This window comes from Mauremys mutica, chromosome 4 (assembly GCF_020497125.1).
Source record: "Mauremys mutica isolate MM-2020 ecotype Southern chromosome 4, ASM2049712v1, whole genome shotgun sequence".
Taxonomy (NCBI): Eukaryota; Metazoa; Chordata; order Testudines; family Geoemydidae; genus Mauremys; species Mauremys mutica.
In genome coordinates this window covers 18,206,189-18,226,991 of record NC_059075.1, presented here as the reverse complement: position 1 = coordinate 18,226,991, position 20,803 = coordinate 18,206,189, and the positions used below count along the sequence as shown (strand labels likewise).

General features: G+C 43.8%; 1 protein-coding gene across 1 annotated transcript in view; it reads left to right on the top strand.

Annotated features, from left to right (window-relative positions):
- CEP170B (centrosomal protein 170B) overlaps nt 1–20,803 on the top strand; it is an 88,079-nt gene that overhangs the window by 10,463 nt on the left and 56,813 nt on the right. Inside the window, exons 3-4 of the mRNA XM_045014964.1 lie at nt 14,367–14,456; nt 17,100–17,178. Coding sequence (XP_044870899.1) covers nt 14,367–14,456; nt 17,100–17,178 — 169 coding nt within the window. The remainder of the gene's footprint in view (nt 1–14,366; nt 14,457–17,099; nt 17,179–20,803) is intronic.

The window sequence follows — 20,803 nt, the reverse complement described above, 5'->3', positions numbered from 1 at the left end:
GCAAACTGTCCCCATATAAAGAAAAGGAAGAATAGTAAGGGGCCAGTATGGCTCCATCGTGAGCTCTTTAATGACCTGAAAATCAAAAAGTGGAAATATGGACAACTTGCTTGTGTTATTCTTTTGTACTCATGTTTTGCATGTCGACACAAAATGAGAATTGCTAAGGCACACCGTGCATTACACCTAGCAAGGTGTAAATGCAGTAAGAAGAGGTTCTATAAATATATTAGGAGCAAGAGGAAGGAAAGTTTAGGTCCTCTACTTAATGGGGAAGGAGAGCTAATAAGGGATTACGTCAATAAGGCTGAGTTGTTCAATGCCTATTTTGCTTTAGACTTCACTAAAAAGATTAATTGTGACCAGATGATTAACACAATTAATATTAACAAGGGGGAAGGAATAGGGAAGAACAGGTTAAAGACTATTTAGATAGGTTAGAAGTATTCAAGTCAGCAGGATCTGATGAAATGTATCCTAGGGTACTTAAGGATAGTGCCCTGCAAATCCGTGGATATCCGCAGACTGTTCTTGCAGATTGCAGATCAGATGCTGATACAAATTTTGTATCAAAAGCGCTGCATATCTGTGGATATCCGCTTTATATCCATGGACCATTTTTGTGGATCGCGGATCAGATGCGGATACAGAGGTTGTATCCGTGCAAGGCTCTTCTTAAGGAACTAGCTGAAGCAATTAGCAATTATCTTTTGAGAACTCATGGAGAGTGGGTGAGGTCCCAGAGGAATGGAGAAGGGCAAACATAGTCAGGGGTGGCTCTATGTTTTTTGCCGCCCCAAGCATGGCAGTCAGGCAGCCTTCGGCGGCATCCCTGCAGGCGGTCCTCTGTGGACGTGGATTCGGCAGCGTTTCTGCGGGTGATCTGCCGATCCCATGCCTTCGGCATACCCGCCGCCGAATTGCCGCCTAGGCTGCCGGACCGGCAGACCTCCCGCAGGCATGCCGCCAAAGGCAGCCTGACTGCCGCCCTCACGGCGACTGGCAGGCCTCCCCCTGCGGCTTGCCGCCCCAGGCATGTGCTTGCTGCGCTGGTGCCTGGATCCGCCTCTGAACATAGTACCTGCCTTTAGAGAGGAAACAAAGAGGACCTGGGGAATTATAGACCAGGCATTCAGCCTAACTTCAATTCCTTGAAAGATACTTTTCAGATAGCTAAAAGGGTGTCATCAGGAGGAGGGAGAAAACTTGTTCACCTTAGCCTCTAAGGATAGAACAAGAAGCAATGGGCTTAAACTGCAGCAAGGGAGGTTTAGGTTGGACATTAGGAAAAAGTTCCTAACTGTCAGGGTGGTAAAACACTGGAATAAACTGCCTAGGGAGGTTGTGGAATCTCCATCTCTGGAGATATTTAAGAGTAGGTTAGATCAATGTCTATCAGGGACAGTATTTGGTCCTGCCATGAGGGCAAGGGACTGGACTCGATGACCTCTCGAGGTCCCTTCCAGTCCTAGAATCTATGAATCTATGAAGCAAATTATTAGGCAGTCAGTTTGTAAGCACCTAGATGATAGTAGGGTAAAGAGTAATAGCCAATATGGATTTGTCAAGAACAAATCATGCCAAACAAACTTTATTTCCTTCTTTGACAGGGTTACTGGCCAAGTGGACAGGGGGAAGCAGTGGATGTTGATTTTAGTAAGGCCTTTGACACAGTCCCACATGACATTCTCATAAGCAAATTAGGGAAATATGTTCTAGATTAAATTACTATGAGATGGGTTCACAACTGTTTGATAACTATTCATTGATAGTCTATCAATGGTTCACTGTCAAGTTGGGGGGAAGTATCTAGTGAGGTCCTGCAGGGGTCCGTTCCAGTCCAGGAACTATTCAGTGTGGGAGGCTGGGGTTGGAGCAGAGGTGGAGGGGACTGAGTGGGGAAGCTAAGGGAGGGCTTGTGGGGGCCTGAAATGGGGCTGGGAGGGAGATCAGGAAAGTTGGAGGGGTGGAAGGGGAACTAAAAGGGCCTGGAGGGGTGATTGGACTGGGGTTGGGAGAGCTGGGAGTCTATAGGGAGGGAGCTGGAGGGAACCTAGGCAGGAGCTGTGGGATGGGAGAGCTGGATTGGGGCTATGCAGAGCTAGGCAAGAGCAAGCGGATGGGGGGAAGGGGGCTGTATTGGGGTGGATTTCAGAATTGGGAAAGGGGCCCCTAATTTATTCTTGCCCAGGGGCCTTCTGGGGCCTTGTTAGGCCCTTGGCTCTGAAATAGGTTACCAAGGGAGGTTGTGGAATCCCCGTCATTGGAGGTTTTTAAGAACAGGTTAGTCAGACACCTGTCAGGGGTGGTCCGGGTTTACTTGGTCCTGCCTGAGTGCAGGGCGCTGGGCTTGATAACCTCTTGAGATCCCTTCTAGCCCTGCATTTCTGTGATTCTGTAGTGATGAGCACCACCGAAAAGCCTATGAGGAAATTAATAATGTTGTCCTCAGAGCAGGGGTTGAACAATGTGCAGTAAATAAGGAACCACATATAGAACAATGAGGAGAAAACAAAATATTGAATAGCTGCTCATTCAGTGAGCTCTGTCTGCTCTGTGCGCTGAATGAGATGGGGACCTGGTGGGGAAAATACTACGTGGTTATGTAATTAAATACTGTTTCATAATGCATAGGTCCAACGTGTCTGAATTAAGATTGCACAGGCAACTTTACTTCTGATGTTTCCTAACTTCTGAGAGTTTGAATTTGCAGCCTTAATGATGTTCTTTTACCATGGTGTTTTGGTCTCATATGTATAGCGTATAATAAGCCATACAGAGCTGTGGCTTCGAGGAGATTTGACATGAACTTTTTAATCTACTTGGCTACATTTTCACTCTAGCTGATGCTCATTGGGTGAATTCATCTTGTGCTGTCGCATCCTTCCAGAATACCCGGGCTCAGGAGACTCTCTATGGGTTCTGCAGAGCAAGCTCCACTGGGTCTAATGCCCCTCTGTCCCTCTTGTGGAGGCATTGCTGCCGGCATTGTCTGGGGTGGAAGCAGGGCCGCCGAGAATGGGTTCGGGCCCTGGTGAAAAAAAGGTTTTGGGCCCCCCAGCAAGGGTGGACCGGCTAAGCAGGGCCGACGAAGCCTGGCCCCAGGCCCCCTTCCGGACCGCCAGGCCCCGGTAATTTGTACTGGTTTCCCCCCCTTTTCCCCCCACCCCCCTCCTCCGGCCCTGGGTGGAAGCAGGACAGGTCAGGGCAATCCTGTGCTCCAGCTTTATGGTACCATTGCAGGGGCCCATAGGGGCTGAACCAGCCCTTCATTACAGGAGGCAGAAGCTGCCTCCCCTCTGCCCTGGGACTGACTTTAGCACCAGTGCTGGAAGGGCAGGTCTGACCCCAGGTCTCAGATTATCATAACTATTTATTTGTTCATTAAGTGGGCTAGGCGCTTCACAGACATGTCTGAAGTAGGGCTGTCGATTAATTGCAGTAACGCGATTAACTGCACTGTTAAACAGTAGAATGGCAATTGAAATTTATTCAACATTTTTGTATGTTTATCTACATACAAAATTGTTGATTTCTAGTGCAACACAGAATACAAAGTGTACAGTGCTCACTTTATATTATTTTTATTACAAATGTTTGCACTGTAAATATGATAAAAGAAATAGTATTTTTCAGTTAACCTCATACAAGTATTGTAGTGTAATCTCTTACAAATGTAGATTTTTTTTTGTTACATAACTGCACTCAAAAACAAAACAATGTAAAATTTTAGAGCCTATAAGTCCACTCAGTCCTGCTTCTTGTTCAGCCAATTGTTAAGACAAACAGGTTTATATACATTACGGGAGATACTGCTGCCTGCTTCTTATTTAGAATGTAACCTGAAAGTGAGAACAGACATTCGCATGGCACTTTTGTAGCCGGCGTTGCAAGGTATTTATATGCCAGATATGCTAAACATTCATATGCCCCTTCATGCTTCAGCCACCATTCCAGAGGACATGTGTCGGTCCACTCTGCTTTTGATTGTTATTGAGCAGAACCTGTCATCAGCATAGATACATGTCTCTGGAATGGTGGTTGAAGCATGAAAGGACATATGAATCTTTAGTGCATCTAGCATGTAAATATCTTGCGACGCCAGCTACAACAGTGCCATGTGAATGCCTGTTCTCACTTTCAGATGACATTGTAAACAAGAAGTGGGCAGCTTTATCACCTGCAAATTTTAACCAAACTTGTTTGTCTGAGCGATTGGCTGAAGTAGGAATGGGGGGGACTTGTAGGCTCTGAAGCTTTACGTTGTTTTATTTTTGAATGCAGTTATTTTTTTGTACATAATTCTACATTTGTAAGTTCAACTTTCATGATAAAGAGATTGCACTGCAGTACTTAGGTGAATTGAAAAATACGATTTCTTTTTTACAGTGCAAATATTTGTAATAAAAGGTAAATATAAAGTGAGCACTGTACACTTTGTATTCTGTGTTATTATTGAAATCAATATATTTAAAAGTGTAGAAAACATCAAAAAATATTTAAATGGCATTCTAGTCTTTAACAGCGCGATTAATGGAGATTAATTTTTTAATCGCGTGACAGCCCTAGTCTGAAGACAAAGGTCCCTGCTCTGAGGTGCCTACAGCCTTACAGACCACATATAAATGGGGGCTGTTCTCTAACAGCAAGCAAGTGAAAGAGTCGGGAGATTAACTCATGTCCTCCTAGTTTCATGATGTCTGACTATAGCCTTGCTATTTTGGTTCTGTGTTTTCCCGTGTCTGTTTTGCTAACACTGAAAGGAAGGGTGGGTTAAGGCTTATCCAACTCACCCAAGAAGCAGGTCTTGAGGGGGCTGGCGGCATGGTAGACCCTGCAGGGAAAGGCCGGAGGTGGTTCCCATGCAGCAAGCAATCGGTAGGGAGGAACAGGGATGAGTAGTGTGACGTGAAGTGGGCAGATCTCAGGCAGCTTGAGCAGAGGAAAGGTAGTGAGGGCTTAAGCAAAAAGAAGAGTAGGAGCTAAGCTGAGCAGAGCTTTGAATACTGTAGCTTGGGCTGGAATTGAAGGACACGAGGCAGAGAGCAAAGGGGACCAGAAGAGGGTTGGATGTGACTGGATTATTTGTATGTGTGTTTGGGGGAAGGGGCATTAGCCTGTCATTGCTCCTAGTAAACGTACAAGCCAGACTTTTGTGGCAGCCTTCTGGACAGCTTACAGAATGGCACAAAGAGAGTCAGGGAAACCAGGGAGAAGGAAGCTGCAGTAGCTGGGTCGAGGGATGGTTAACGATGCGTTATAGACATGTTATTTCAAACTGGGTGAGAAAATTCAGCGTTTGTTCTGGTTAAGATTTATACTCCTGGATGAGTCTCTAGATCGTGACCTGCTAAATTACGGGTTTGTTTCCTTCCCCTGTCTAGAATCTTACCTTGGAGATCTTGACAAGTGGCGAGAGCGCCACAGATATAAAACCACAAAAGCGCTAGTCAGCCGCAAATCTAGTCTATTTCAAAATAATGGTTTCCAGCACTGCACCCACCTCTGAATCCCCCGGCCAGCTGCTAAGAGTTCGCAGTTTTATTTTATTTTCCGGGGTGGTGTGTGTTTAAATATTTTCCCGCTCCTGGTTGCTATACTAGGGCGCCAGTCCTGCATTGGAATCTATTTGTATCCACCATCTTGGTTGTGATGGGACTAAAACAGTGATTCCCAAACTGGGGTTTGTGAACCCCTGGGGGTTCACAAAGTGTTACCGGGGGTTCTTGGAAAAAAATTCCCTAATGGCGGACAGAACTGTCCTTAGGGACCCTGGGCAGCACGGGGCCAGCAGCCTGGAGCCCCGGGACTTCCAAGAGCTAAGCGGATCAAAGCAAACCTATCTATCACACTGAGGAAATTTAAACTTCAAAATTCCTTATAAGAAATGGAAAGGGAGGTGGATATTTTTTGTTGTTTTTAAAATAAATAGGCAGTTAGTGTTGTTTTTAAAATTATTATGAAGAACAAGTTTAAGCTTTGTTGTAACGTGCGTTGTTTGCCTGGACTGCTCAAGACCTGAATGCTTGTGTAGGGGGAACTCTCTGAGTTGGCTTCTTAAATCCCTTTATGCTGTTTCACATCTGATACTCCTTGATGAAACGTAGGAATCTTGTCTTATAACAGGCTTATTCAAAGTGATACAAGCTACAAAAGTGAGATCTTGCAAGAGTGTTGCTGTTTTCATAATGTAATAAAAATACTGTAATGATGAATAATAATTCATAATAAATAGTGTGTAATAAGCATGTCATAAAAACACATTTTATATTTCCAAGTTCACTGCTTTTATAACTTATACTCAGGTAAAGGAGAAAATCCCTGGAAATATGAACTTTTAGGAGGGGGTTTGTGAGACTTGACATTTTAGTGAAAGGAGTTCACAAGTTGTTAAAGTTTGGGAACCCCTGGATTAAAAGCATCAACCTCTGTTGCTTGAGGCCTGGCTCTGTTCCTGGGACTGTAATAGGCTCATATCCCCTGTGGATTGGGCACAAAGTGGAGATGCGTAACACTCACAGACCAGTGGGCTACTCTAGCACAAACCCCTGCACTTATGCAGAGTCCCATTGAAGACAAGGCATGCCCTACTTTGACGTGTGTCCATTGTAACAGATCTGATGCAGGGCTTAACTGATTGTACTAGAGAAATAGCGAGATGGACTGTACACACAGTGCTGTCAAATGCACAAAGTAGACAAATCCAGCTGGGTAATCTCACTTGGTGATGTGAATTTTGGGTGTTACTTGTAAAAATAATAAGTGAGCAGTATTTCAAATCAGAGTATGCTCCGGTGGTCCCGTTTAAAAGGCTGACACCAGGAGGTTTAAATTTCCTTACTGGGACAGTCGCTGTTTTGCACTGTGGCTAGCTGTGAGCATTTCCCAGAGCGCTAGTAACAGCTGTTACTGACAGAAGTGTAACCTGCTCAGCATGGAAAGTATTTGACTTAGAATGAACGTTTGTTGCAGGTTGCTGCCAGAGCGCAGCAGTTATCTAAGTGCCAGTGACACACGTCAGACTATCGTTAACATACAGAATACAGCAACTGCCATTGTGTATTTATTTGATCTCAGAGGCTCTTAGGAAGTTGCGGACTGCACCTTTGTTGTGGAAGCAGCAACTTTCTGCATTCATGGCAGCTTTTCCACAGTGCCACTCGCAAATTTGGCCTCTGTCATGATGGAGGGGCAGCTGGGCTGAATTTCAGGGAGTCATGCAAGGGCACCGTTTAGATAGGGTGGGCCAGGGAGCTGACCCTCCTGTGCTTAGCCTACACACAACTCAAGCTGGGCTGTTCTTCTTGTCAGGGGGAGGCTGTTTGTGGTCCCATCCTTGGGGGCGGGGAGCTGAGACTCATGGAACCAGTTGTGGAGAGGCTGGCCCCTGCTGCTGACAGCAGCATCCAAGGGCGGGCAGTGCTGAAATGAGCCTCTGGGAGCCAGGCCCAGCAGGGAACTGCAGCATGGAGGAGGTGGGGTCTGGGGAGGGGGAGCCTGTGCTGCCACTGGGATGTGGGGCCAGGTCCCTACATTCCTGCGCACTCTGCGCTATGATTGCAACTGGGCTAGGGGGGCAGGGCTGGATGTTGTGCAGAGAGGGAAGACCCTACATTCCTTTCCCCCAACACATGGTGCCCACACTTGGGGACTTGTTCCCTGCAGTGTGTGCCCGCACTGGGCCTAAGTGGCCCCTGGACCGCCCACTGTAAGCTGCCTCCGTCACTGCAATCTGAAATGGTGCCCCTACCTCAATGCCACTTAAATTTGGCCCAGACACAACTTCCTTTGACAAAACCGTAGCTTTAACGCGCTATGGCCGCAACCTTTGAGCCTAAAACCACAACTTTCTGACAGCCTTATTTATCTCCCGTACCATGATCCCTCCTGGCACTGAGTTTCAGATCCAAAGGTTGAGTTGCAAATCTTGATCCTGTGCATAAAGCTGAAGCGGAAGGGTTTTGCCTGTGGGTCCTGTGCTGAGCCTGGGGAGAAATGGAATCTGGACCTACGTAGAGACCCGGGGTCTGACTGCTACTAAACCGTATGGGGAAATGTAAGGGACGGCTTGATTCTCCCCCGTCTCTATCCCCAGGCAGGTTTCTGATCCTGTGGATCTCACTTTGAATCTGTCAGCGGCCCATTGTTTTCTTTCCTCTCTCCTCCCTGCATCATTGCTGGAGCCCTCCCTGTTCTCTATCCATAGAGCCATGGAGACCTGTCATACAATATCTGTTCTCTGCGGTATGGGATCTCCCTCCATGGGGACTCCGCTACTTTGGATTCCTGCACTGCAGAGCCACATTTTTAAGCTGCTTATAGTTCTAACCCAGCAGGCTCAGGATTTGAGGCTGTGTGACTAATGTGGTGAGCGTGTTTTCAAGGACCACAGACATACGTGGGTAGTCGCAGTAAATGAAAGGGCTGATGCAGGGTGCTGGTGGAGGTTTTGAGATTGGCACACAAAGATTTAGGTAGGTGTGTTTGGAAATATGCCTCCATCTAATTTAGGCTTTAGGGGGCTTATCAAAGTGTACAGTACCTCTCCCTTTGAATAACTTTGTTAATTTGAGGTAAATGGTAAGTTTTAGGTATTTAAAACATGGTGTAGTATAGACTGTGTTGGAGAAACAGAGCAGCGTAACGTTATTAAGACGTGATTATATTTACGGAAAAAAATACTGTGTAAGTCAAGATTGTATTGTTCCATGTTACCCTTCGGAAAATATGGTAAATGCTGTTACTGAGTGTTGAGGAAAAGCACACTTCTTGTCTACAAGATAAGTTATTTGAACTGATAGTGGGCTCTGTACTAGAACTGGAGAAACTTTGAATTTCTCCTTCTGCCCCAGGGTGGATTTGATTTAAATCAAATTGATTTAAATCATGATTTAAATCACTAGTCAGGAAGACTTGATTTAATCATGGATTTCTACATAAAAGTGCATTCTTGTTGGTTGTTATAACCTTAATACATATTCTGCACAACTCAGAGATAGATGTTTCATTTTTATCACTATACATTTTTAAACAGTGATTTATTTTGAAAACTTTTCAGATTTGTTTTGTAGCTATATGAAATAACCAAACAATCATTCATTTTTTTAATCTACCAAAGGTAATTGAAGCTGATATTTCTGAAGTCATTGGGAGGTGAACTATCTCCAGTTCAACAGGTTAATCATTAATATTTGGAGGATTTTCTCGTCATGCTGTATTAGGAAGAGAACATCACCAGACAGACATTTAAATTGTTTTTATTTAACTAAAACAATGTTAAGTATTCTGGATTTTTTTTTCTTCAACAGCAAACATATAATATTTTAACAAAACAAGGATATGTCCCTCGCTTCTCACATTTATCTCCAGTCTTCTTCTCCTTGTCCAGATCTATTCCACCCCCAACACGCTTCTATTCATTGAACCTTTTGAAACTTTGCACTTTTAGATTGAGGTAAGGGATTGACTCTGTGTACACAAATTTGCAGAGAGACAATAGAGTTGAGGTCTGTTATTTGTCACCTCTATATATTATTTATTTAAAACATTTTTGCTGTTAGCAAGCATGTTACCTCTGGAGACACAAATCCACAGTTTGAGAACTACTGCAAAACGAAACATCTCTGATGGTATCTTCTAGTCTGAGCACTGAGTCCCATTGGGTAGATAGAAAGATTGACCTAAATAATCTATACAGAAGCCCCTGGAACCCCATAAGATTGGGTCCCTAATCCATGAATGATTGGAACTCATTTACAAAACTTTTCTTAAACATTATATGAATATATTGTCTCATACTATAGAATTAGAATGTATCTTAATTAGAACTATCTTTAGATAAGTTTTTTTCCTCAAAAAGCATTTTATCACCAAAAATCTGATTTTAAATTAAAAAATCCATTTTTTTTAAATCATTGATTTTTATCCACCATGTTCTGCCCCCTCCCCATCTCCTGGGGTGTAACCCTCTGTCTGGCTCTTTCCAGCTCTAGGCTTCCATTCAAACAGTTGTTCCTCCACCCCTTCATTTGAGAAGATGAAACCCTGTTTTTGGTGTTTCCAAGTGGAATAGAAGTGATACTTGTATTAGTGTTGGAATCATAGATTATTAGGGTTGGAAGGGACCTCAGGAAATCATCTAGTCTAACCCTCTGCTCAAAGCAGGACCAATCCCCAAATGGCCCCCTCAAGGATTGAACTCACAACCCTGGGTTTAGCAGGTTAATGCTCAAACCACTGAGCTATTCCTCCCCAGTGCCCTGTTTATCTCTGACTTTACTCCTCCTGAGAAATACTTACAGCTGTCAGCTTGTTTCACTTGTTTTTTGCTTTATAAAGATTGTTTTAGACAAGCTGTTGTGAATTTTTTTAAAAGAAGCGCATGAGAAATTCAGATAGCAGTGTTTCCATTTTGACGTGTCTCCCCCCGCCCCGCACGTTACATAGAGCACTGTTGTATTTTTGCAGTGAAGGATGCAATTGAACATTTTTCTCACTCTATCACCTTCATCAGCCTGATTGAGTCAAAATGCTTAATAAGCTGATGGTTCCTAAAATTCTGACATAAATGAGGCTGTTCATACTCTGTGTGACTTTATCCACCAGGGGCCTGACTAACTCCCAAGGAGGTGGGTGAGAAGACTCCGACTTCAGTAGGAGTTGGATCAGGCTCTAGTCTAACAATCTTGAAGCTGATCAAAGTCCCTCTTGTTCATGAGTAGGATTTGAAGCATTCTGCTCGAAACCGGAAGAACAAAGGTTGATCGGCCTCCAGCCCTTGAGGTTACTGTTACACTGAAAGTGAAAGCTATTTCTCTTAAACTGAAGGGTTGTCATCATAGGCCACTTCTGCTCTCAAATAAGAGTGAGCATGGGCAGATTTGCATGGAAATAACTAAAGGTGTGAATTACAACTCATGTTAGTTATTTTGCTTCTGGTTTCCATGTAGACAAGCCCTCAGGAGCGCCTGTTGCTGATTCTTATGGTGTGCGTTTGTTGACACAACTGAAAGCAATAAAATTCCCTTTTCTGCAGGAGAGCACAGCATTTTGCATCAGTGTTAATTGTATAATGGTTAAAATATGAACTTTTTTTTTAATGCTTTCATTAAAGAGATGCTGCCAAGTAGTTTCAAGACTGTGGGCCAGATTCTTCACCCTATTTCTGGTCCTTTTGCATCACCAGTGTGGTACAAGGAAGATGCAATTTGGTTACAGCTGAAAATTCTTCCATGGAGAAGACTTCTTGGTTCTGAGTCAGCAGAGTCAGCTCCTACACCAACCTACCCCCTCTTGGTGTAGGAGTTGCGATGGGAGTGGAGCAGATCTCTGCTCCCCTATGGCAATTCTCAGCTAGCACATGGGCTCTACGGGACAGTATCCAGCTGTCATAAGTTCCAGTAGCCCCAAGGCTACACTAATGTACATCAAGGCCATAGCCAGGGAAGTCTGAGAATCAGGGAAACGTAACCAAACCCCTGATGTCCACACTCCCTATGTCCCCCTTCTACACGGACTGTTATCTTGGTGCAAGAGAGAATCAGGACCTCTATAACCTGTCTGTCTTGCATAAACCTTTTTTTGGGGGGGTGGAGGGGTGGAGGGGTAGGGGAATCATCACATGTTTGCTGCGTTAATTTCTGTGTGGCACACCGTAAGTGCCAGCTGGCTCTACCATAAATGTTTATTAACAAGCATTGTGCCCAGAGCTCTCCATTTCTGTAGACATCACTGATGACTGTGATGCCTCAAGCATCAGCTAGCCCAGGAACCAGGGAGTCCCTGTTCGTGTTAGCTGCTGGTGGCTGGTACAAGACCTTTCATTATGAATGGTCCAGCCAAGAACTTGTATCAAAGGGGCTCTTCCAGAGTGAGGCAATAACTCAGAGCAGTAGTAAAACTTATACCTACGTCTTGATTTTGGCCCATTATTCTCCTTCCTGGTCCAGTTCTGCACGGTGCTGAGCACTCACAGCTTCCATCAATGGCAGTGGGTTTGTCTTGACTAGGATTCAAGGGTGTGTTGCTGTTAGAAGATGAGTTAATGTCCTAAAACTCCAGTCTAGCCAAGTCAGTGTAGACTTTTAACAAGTGCTAAGAAGATTGAGTTGCCACTAGGCTTCAACTGGACCAGCTTAGCACCTGCTTCCCTGACTTGCCACAGGAGAATAGGAGGACTTGTAGCCAATGCCTTCCAACAGCAACGAACCTTTAAATCCTACTGGAGGCAACCTAATGGGTAATGAGCACTCAACATCTTGAAGGGCAGGTTCCTTGGTCGTCTCCCATTATGACAGCGGTATATCCTGCTTGCACTGTTGGGTCGTCTTTTGGCATTGTGAAACCACATAAGAGATTGTATTATCCGTGAGAGCAGGGCAGGGCGGCTTGAGTTACAGCTTGTGGAGGGAGATGAAGTCTGTATCAAAGGCACTTACGGTCCTGAGGCATGTGCAACCCTCTCAGATGGTCCCTTGTTTTAGGCCAAAAGTTGCCCACATTCCATACACATTTGGTGGGACTCTCTTCTGTCATTGAAAGTTATTTACATCAGAGGTAGAGAGCCATGAAACCAAGGTTACAGAAAGAATTACAATAAAGGGATGAAGCTCGCAACCTCTTTGAGGCAGGGACCATTTTGTTGTTCTTTTTGTACAGCACCCAGCAAGATGAGGTCCTGGCCCATGACTGGAGCTCCTAGGTGCTACTGCAATACAAATACAAAATAAAAATGAACACATTTCACTTCCTGTGTGAGTAGCCCTGTGTGTCCATGTCTGTGTCCGTCCATCTCTCATCTCGGGTCTTCGTCACACACTACGTGGCCCAATGGCTAGGGCAAAAGCCTAAGACTTGAGAGTGGGGTTCAATTCCCTGCTTTGCCACAGACTTCCTGTATGACCCTGAGCAAGTCACTTAGCCTCTCTGCGCCACATCTGTACAATGGAGATAATAGCCTGGCCCTCCCTCAGAGGTGGTGTGAGGATTAATTTGTTAACGATTGTGAAGTACTTTGAAATAGAGTGATGGAAAAGGCACTATATGAGAGCTAGAAGGTGGTGGTGTTAGTAGGGGCTTGCCGTAAATGTGTGGGAGTCTAGCAGGCGCTCTTGAATATTACTTCTCTGCATGCAATATCAGTTGTCCAGAAGACATTTTCATATCATGGAAACTGTTGTACAGCTTTAACTATCATGGAAACTTCCTGGCTCAACTGCCTAGAGTAATGACACCTATTGGATGGCATGGCAGTTAGAATTGCCTCAGCAGTAAGGATCATTTTTCATTTGAAACTGACTGTATTTACATTCAATGGTGACCCACTTTACTTAAAGATTTATTTTTTTTCATGAGATACCACAATCTTAGTGATGCACCCTGAGGCAAACCTGTTTTTTTTTTCCCATATCTAAGCAATAACTTCTGCTTTCTGCAGTAGGTTGCAAATGGCGTAGGCTATCTCACGATATATAAATATAACCTCCAAATTGAATATATGTTTGTTTCCAATCAACCAGTTGGGGTCATTCTGGAGGACGCATTTCCATGGTTGAAACTTAGTCTGGAAAAAAGAAGAAAAAGCTGAGGATTTATCTGCTGCTAGGAACATTATCAACATGTTTGACATCAGCAAGGGAGAAAAAATTCTTGGAAACTGTTACAATATTTGTCACAAAAAAGCCATTCTTTTGTTTTAATTCTTGAATTCTCATGAAACAACAGTGCTGGCCTCTCTCTGCTTAAAAGCAGGTTGGTAGAGCCATTTTTAGAATAGTGTTGTGGAAGCCAGCGTGTCTATACCTGGAGAAGGGGAGCAACTCCTCTCTTCCAACAGCTGATTGATAGATCTTCAGTAAAAGTGTAGCTTTGCCTCCTTACTTTGGTGGTTTGTTCATTTTTGCAGATACCCAGAGATACTACAGAGGTTTATATTGATGTGCTTTTCATTGACTGGTCTAGTTTTTTCCAGTTAGAATTCAGGTCATATTGGGAAATTGAAAATAATCCTAAATATAGAGCAGAGAGTTTCTGTGACCTCATTTAAATTTTTCAAAACTATAAAGATCATGTACAAAATTGAACACACACAGTTTATTTTACCCGTAGTTAATTTCATGCATTTTGAAGATTAAATGTACTGAGTGCAAGTAACATCATGTGGAGTCAGTGGGACTATTCCTTTGAATAAATTTACCCATGTGTAGGGATTTCCAGAACAGAATTCTTACATAATAAAGTAATTAATAATATGTAATCTTCCACCAACCCCCATACCAGGTGAGCCTAATATCACCGTTTTTGTTTTTTTTATTAAGCTAACCTCTTGTGTCTGGCCAGTCTCAAATTCATTATGCCTTTGTTCCCAGTCCCGCAGTGTGGATAAGCAGCATGCTGTAATCAACTATGACAAGGACAAAGATGAGCACAGGGTGAAGGATCTTGGGAGCTTAAATGGGGTAAGTTGTAAATTCTTCAGCTGGCTAAGACGTATATACTGTGTATGTCTAGGTCCTAATCGTACGGACATTTATGAGCATACTTAACTTTACTTGCGAAATAGACCCATTTTGAGTCAATGGGACTTACTCATGTGAGTGAAGCCTAACAGCTGCGTAAGTGTGTGCATGGCTGGTTTGAGTAGTGAGTTGTTTAACTAGAAGATAAACACACATCCATTGAAGTTATTTTCCTTTATTTTGGTGCTCTCTCTCTCTCGCCACCTCGCTGCCCCCCTCAACCTCAGCCTGGCTGAACTCTTCAGTTGCTAATAAAATTGTAGAGCTGGTTGGAAATGGGTTGAAATTTTGTCTCTGTTTTGCATTGAAATTTTCTGACTGGCTCTATAAAACTGCAAAACTAGTAAAGATTCTTCAGTCAGCTGTTCATGCTAAGCAGGGTGACCTTGCGACAAGCCAACTGTCTTACTAATTAAGGATGTACAGTATGGAATGCCATTTAATTTCTCTGAGATAAACCATTTAAAAATCGCCTTTTAAATAATGAGACTAGCCCCCCCCCGCCCTGTTTCTGTTATTAAGCTTGAAGGGCAGCATGGACTAATGAGTTCAGCATAAAGCTGGGAGACGCACTCTTGAGTCTTAATCTCTGCTCTGGCACCGACTCACTGGGTGGCTTCAGGCAAGTCACTTAGGGCTTGTCTACACACACAAGTTGTACTGCTTTAGCTAAAGCGGTGTAGTTAAAGCAGTACTACCCCCTACTGTGGATACAGTTATATTAGTATAAAGGTGCTTTATACTGGTAGAGCCCTTTCTGTAGGGAAAGGAGAATACACTGTATCTGTATAAGATACCTTTATAACTATGTCCACATTGGGGGTTGTACTACTATAACTATTTTGGTTTTAAAAAAATCATTCCCCTTAAATAGTACACTGGTACAAAAACTGTATGTAGACCAGGCCTTGGGCTCTCTGCCAGTGTTGTCCTCTACGAAATGTGCACGATCATGCGTCGTTATGTACCTCACAGAGGCGTTGTGTGAAGGGTAACTAATTGCTGGCAAAGTGATTTGAAAATGGAAAGCTCTGCAGAAGTGCCCATTATTATTATTTTGTTACATAAATACTGTAGACGGCTCACTAGCTCAGAACTTGAGGCAGGCAAGTCACTGTGGCAAAGCAGCAGCAACAGCTGAAAGGGACTGATAGGTGATGGCAGAGGTGATGCAGGCTGCTGTGCTCTTGCTTTAAATAAATATGAATATTTAGTAGTAGTAAATACAACAAACAAGCATTCGTTAGAAGAGGTAAGCTCTACGTTGGGACGTTTGTACTCTTTAAGGGGAGACAGCCCCTCTCCCCCCTGGTTCGCCATGCCAGGCCAGTGGGGGCTGCGGGAAGCGGTGTGGGCCGAGGGATGTGCTGGCTGCCGTTTCCTGCAGCCCATTATTGTCCTGGCATGGCGAACCGCGGCCAGTGGGAGCTGCGATCGGCCTAACCTGCGGACACTGCAGGTAAAGAAACCGGCCCAGCCCGCCAGCGGATTTCCCTGATGGGCCGCGTGCCAAAAGGTTGCTGATCCCTGTTCTAAACTATATTCCACTGGATTTAATAGTTGGTCTCGTCACGCATGCTTAACCTGGGCCATTGTGAAAGGATTAGGAGGGGGAAGTTATGCCCCGGCACTGAAGGCATATTTGCTCATTTTCCTTTGTAAACCTGTTTCTTCAAAGTCATTTTTGAAAGAGTCAGTTTTCTGGTGTGTTTCGCAAGCAGTGACTCTGCCCTTATCCATCCAGGGAAGGAATTGCACTGCAGCTCTGAAAACCCGACAACTGGCAGCTGCTGCTCATTTCCTATCTATATAGAATTCCACCTCCGAGCATGTGATAATTCCCAATGTTTGCCAGTGCCCATCTCCTGATCTAAGTGCAGCTGTGTGCCTAGCCCCCAGCAGCATGCCAGCATTTGTTTGCCTAAGTTTGTGATCTCTTTTTATTTTTGAACTGGACGTACAAAAAGCACTTACACACAGTTGCCTGATTCTCACATGTGGATTCATTTCTTCCCTATTAGGAGGCCTGGAGTCAATTTCCAGCTCTGCCTCACACTTCTTGTGTGACCTTGGGCAAATCTCTTAATGTCTCTGGGCTTCTCTTCCCCATCTGTAAAAAGGGAATAATTAGCTTGTAAGCTCCTTGGGGGAGGGGAGCATCTTTTAGTTCTGTGTTTATACAGCACCAAGCACAATGTGGCCTTAGGTATCACTTCAATACAAACAATAATGATGCTTCCTCTCATGCCTGTCCCCCATTCCTAGTCTCTCCAGTTTATTTAAATTGTAAGGTTTTTGAGGCACAGACCTGTCTCATAGTATGCACATGTGCAGAGCCTAACATGGTGGTGTACTCATCTCCATGGGGGCATGTGGGTGTTACTGTAATGGCGAAAGAAAATTAAATCCAGTACACAGAATATGAATAGTTCTAACGATTGTCGAACTATATTTTGTTTTCACTGGCTTTTAGGTGGAGCTAGGTGTTTTCAGAGTTTATACATGTGTTCCATTGGGTTGCTTGGCTAAATATGTAAACATTATGCCTTTCATCAAAAGAGGGTCTGTGTTTCTGTCTTGCAGACTTTTGTGAACGACGTCCGGATTCCTGACCAGAAATACATCACACTAAAACTGAACGACGTGATTCGCTTTGGCTATGATATCCTTATTGCCTGAGCAGAGCATGACACACTATTTTTGTTTTTCAGTTCTCTGTTGTTATGTTGAGGGTTAAATACCCTTAATTATGGCTAATGACTAAGTGTGTTGGTATTGCCTTTCAGAACCTTCAGCATGGCTCATCAGCTTAGAATTTCTGCACCGTGGGCTTGATCCAAAGCATGCAAATATCAACTCCCTTTGATTTCACTGGGCTTTGGATCGGGCCTTATGTTGGCAGTAGCTGCACCCATCATAGGTGCCATCTCTAGCTCTCTCATCTTAATGGGACTAAATAAGAGGTCCTGGATAATCTCCATCCAAGAATATTAAAGGAATTGGCACATGAAATTGCAAGTCCAGTAGCACGGATTTTTAATGAATCTGTAAACTGGGGGTGGGGGGTGGGTGGGAGGAGCATAACTTATGACTGGAGAATTGCTAATATAGTTCCTATATTTAAGAAAGGGGGAAAAAGTGATGTTGGAAACTACAGGCCTGTAAATTTGACCTCAATTGTATGAAACAAATTTTGAAAGAGAAAGTAGTTAAGGACGTAGAGGTGAACAGTAATTGGGATAAAATACAACATGATTTTACAAAAGATAGATCATGTCAGACCAACTGATCTTCTTTGAGAAGATAACTGATACTTTAGACAATGGAAATGCAGTAGATTTAATCTACCTGGATTTCAGTAAGGCATTTGATACCGTTCCACAGGGGAAATAATGAGTTAAATTGGAGAAGATGAGGATTAATATGAGAACTGAAAGGTGAATAAGGAACTGGTAAAAGGGGCAAGCGACTACAAAGGGTCATACTGAAAGATGAACTGTCAGGGAGGGAGGTTACTAGTGGAGTTCTTCAGGGATTGGTCTTGGGATCAATCTTATTTAACATTTTTATTAATGATATTTGCACAAAAAGTGGGAGTGTGCTAATAAAATTTGCAGAAGACATAAAGTTCCTCCAATACAGATGAAGACCGGAATATCATACAAGAAGATCTGGACGACCTTGAAAACTGGAGTAATAGAAATGGGATGAAATTTAATAGTGGAAAGTGCAAGGTCATGCACTTTGGCACCAACAAGAAGAATTTTTGCTATAAGCTGGGGATTTATCAATTGGAAGAGACAGAGGAGGAGAAAGACTTGGGTGTAATGGTTGATCACAGGATGTCTGTGAGTCACCAATGTGATGCGGCCATGAAAAAGCCCTAGGATGCATCAGGCATATTTCCAGTAGAGACCTGGAAGTGTTAATACCATTATACAAGGAACTGGTGAGACCTCATCTGGAATATTGTGTGCAGTTCTGGTCTCCCATGTTTAAGAAAGATGCATTCAAACTGGAAATGGTGCAGAGAAAGGCTACTAGGATGATCTGAGAAATGGAAAACCTGCCTTATGAAAGGAGACTCAAAGAGCTTGGCTTGTTTAGCCGAATCAAATTAAGGCTGAGGGGAGGTATGGTTGCCCTCTATTAAAATATCAAAGGAATAAATACCAGGGAGGGAGAGGAGTTATTTAAGGTAAGCACCAATGTGGCCACAAGAGCAAATGGATACAAACTGTCCATCAACAAGTTTATGCTTGGAATTAGTTGAAGGTTTCTCACCATCAGAGCAGTGAAGTTCTGGAACTGCCTTCCAAGGGGAGCAGTGGTGGCAAAAAACCTAACTGGCTTCAAGACTGAGATTGATACGTTTTTGGAGGGGGTGGGATAATGCGACTGCCTACAATGGCATGTAGCCGATCCATGACTGCTAGAAGCAAATATCTTCAGTGGCCGGTGATGGGCCACTAGATGGGGAAGGCTGAGTTACTACAGAGAATTATTTCCCAAGGTGTCTGGTTGGTGGATCTTGCCCACATGCTCAGGGTCTAACTGATCACAATATTTGGGGTCAGGAAGGAATTTTCCCATGGGTCAGGTTGGTGGCATGGGGCACTTGCAGGTTTAAACTAGAGTAAGTGGTGGATTCTCTGTAACTTGAAGTCTTTAAATCAGATGGAGGTTAGGGGGTCTATTACAGGAGTGGGTGGGTGAGGTTCTCTGGCCTGCAATGTGCAGGAGGTCAGACTAGATGATCATGATGGTCCTTTCTGACCTTAAAGTTTATAAGTAGAATTTTTTTTTTTTATGGAGCCCTGGATGTTACACTTCTCTAGGCACCAGTCTAGGAGCAGACATGAAATTATGTATAGTTTTTACAAGTGTGTGTGTGTGTATGAGAGAGAGAGAGGGGTGGGGGAAAGAGAATGAGAAAGAGAGCTTGCACAACATCCTCCTAGGATTTTATTTTTTTACCCCTTCACAGTACAGATTTTCTGCTATACTGAGGCCCATCCCGTTATTTTCAGGAAAAACTTGTCTGCCAAAAATGCACCTGTGTTGCTTTGCCTGCAGGTAACTTGTGCATGCAAATCTCAGTAGTTAAATGTCTAGCTCCAGCAAATCGCTGCTGGCGCTAAATATGTGGGTAAATCTATTCATTTTGCAGCTGCAAAAACTGCACCTTGGTGAGGGAGGCCAGGCCCTGGACATGTGACTACTGTTTGGTTATGAAATGTGTAGACAATCCGTCTGTGCTGAAGCATCCTTTGAACTTCGATATCTGCATTCTCCCCCTTCCAACCCGCCTAGTGGTTTGTTCCATCCATCTGTCACATCTTGTCGTTTAGGCTGTAAGCTCTTTGCTGCAGGGATCTGTCAATGACTAGGTGTTTGTACAGTGTGTGGCATGATGGGGCCTTGGCTTGGTGGAGGCCTCTCCATACTGCAGTATAAGGCACAGATCCAGAAAGGTGCTTACACATGTGCCTCATCTTGAGCGTGCAAGTGACGGCAACAGAACTTCTTGCGTACTTAAGGTGAGGCATATGTTCAAGTGCCTTGCTGAATTGTGACTTGTATGGATAATCTGTTGGCATATTATTAATAATACTCCAATATCACCTCTTGGGATCTCGGATTTGATATATACAGAAACCTGAAGAAGACTATTGTAAACTTGAATGCATCCAAGGTATTAAGCCAATGGCTAGAGTGCTGGTAGATTTTAATGACTGTGATACAGATCTGAACTTTTCCAATAGCTCTGGGCATTGTACGTCATAGTCCCAGGGCCTAATCATGCAGCCTTGACTTGTGGCTATTCCTGTTGAAATGAAATATTGCAAATGACTAGGCATCTGTATGTTGCCCCTCAGTGGGAAGACTTCCGAGAGTGAGGGCTGCAGGGTCTGTCATCATTAAGCACAAACTGCACCAAATCTGATTTCTGCCCATTCTTTGCCAGGACATTTTACAGAGTGCTTTCTGTGCCTCTCTTCTTCAGCCCTATACTGAAGGCAGCATCTTTTCTATGCTGTGAGTCAGCTGAGCTCTGTTGCATAAGGGCGTGCTGCTCTTTTTCCATTGAGAGTGGCACTCACAGGCTAGTGAGGTTTCCCTGCTATGCTCATGCCACTTGTGTCTATTTTTAGTTTAACATTTCCCACCCTGTTTTTTTTTCCCCCTTCTGCTCTGTGTAATCTTTATAGGGCTGCTTTTGACAACATTACTGAATGTTTCCTTTATGCATTTTCTGTGCTGCAGAAATTATCTGAGCCCAAACA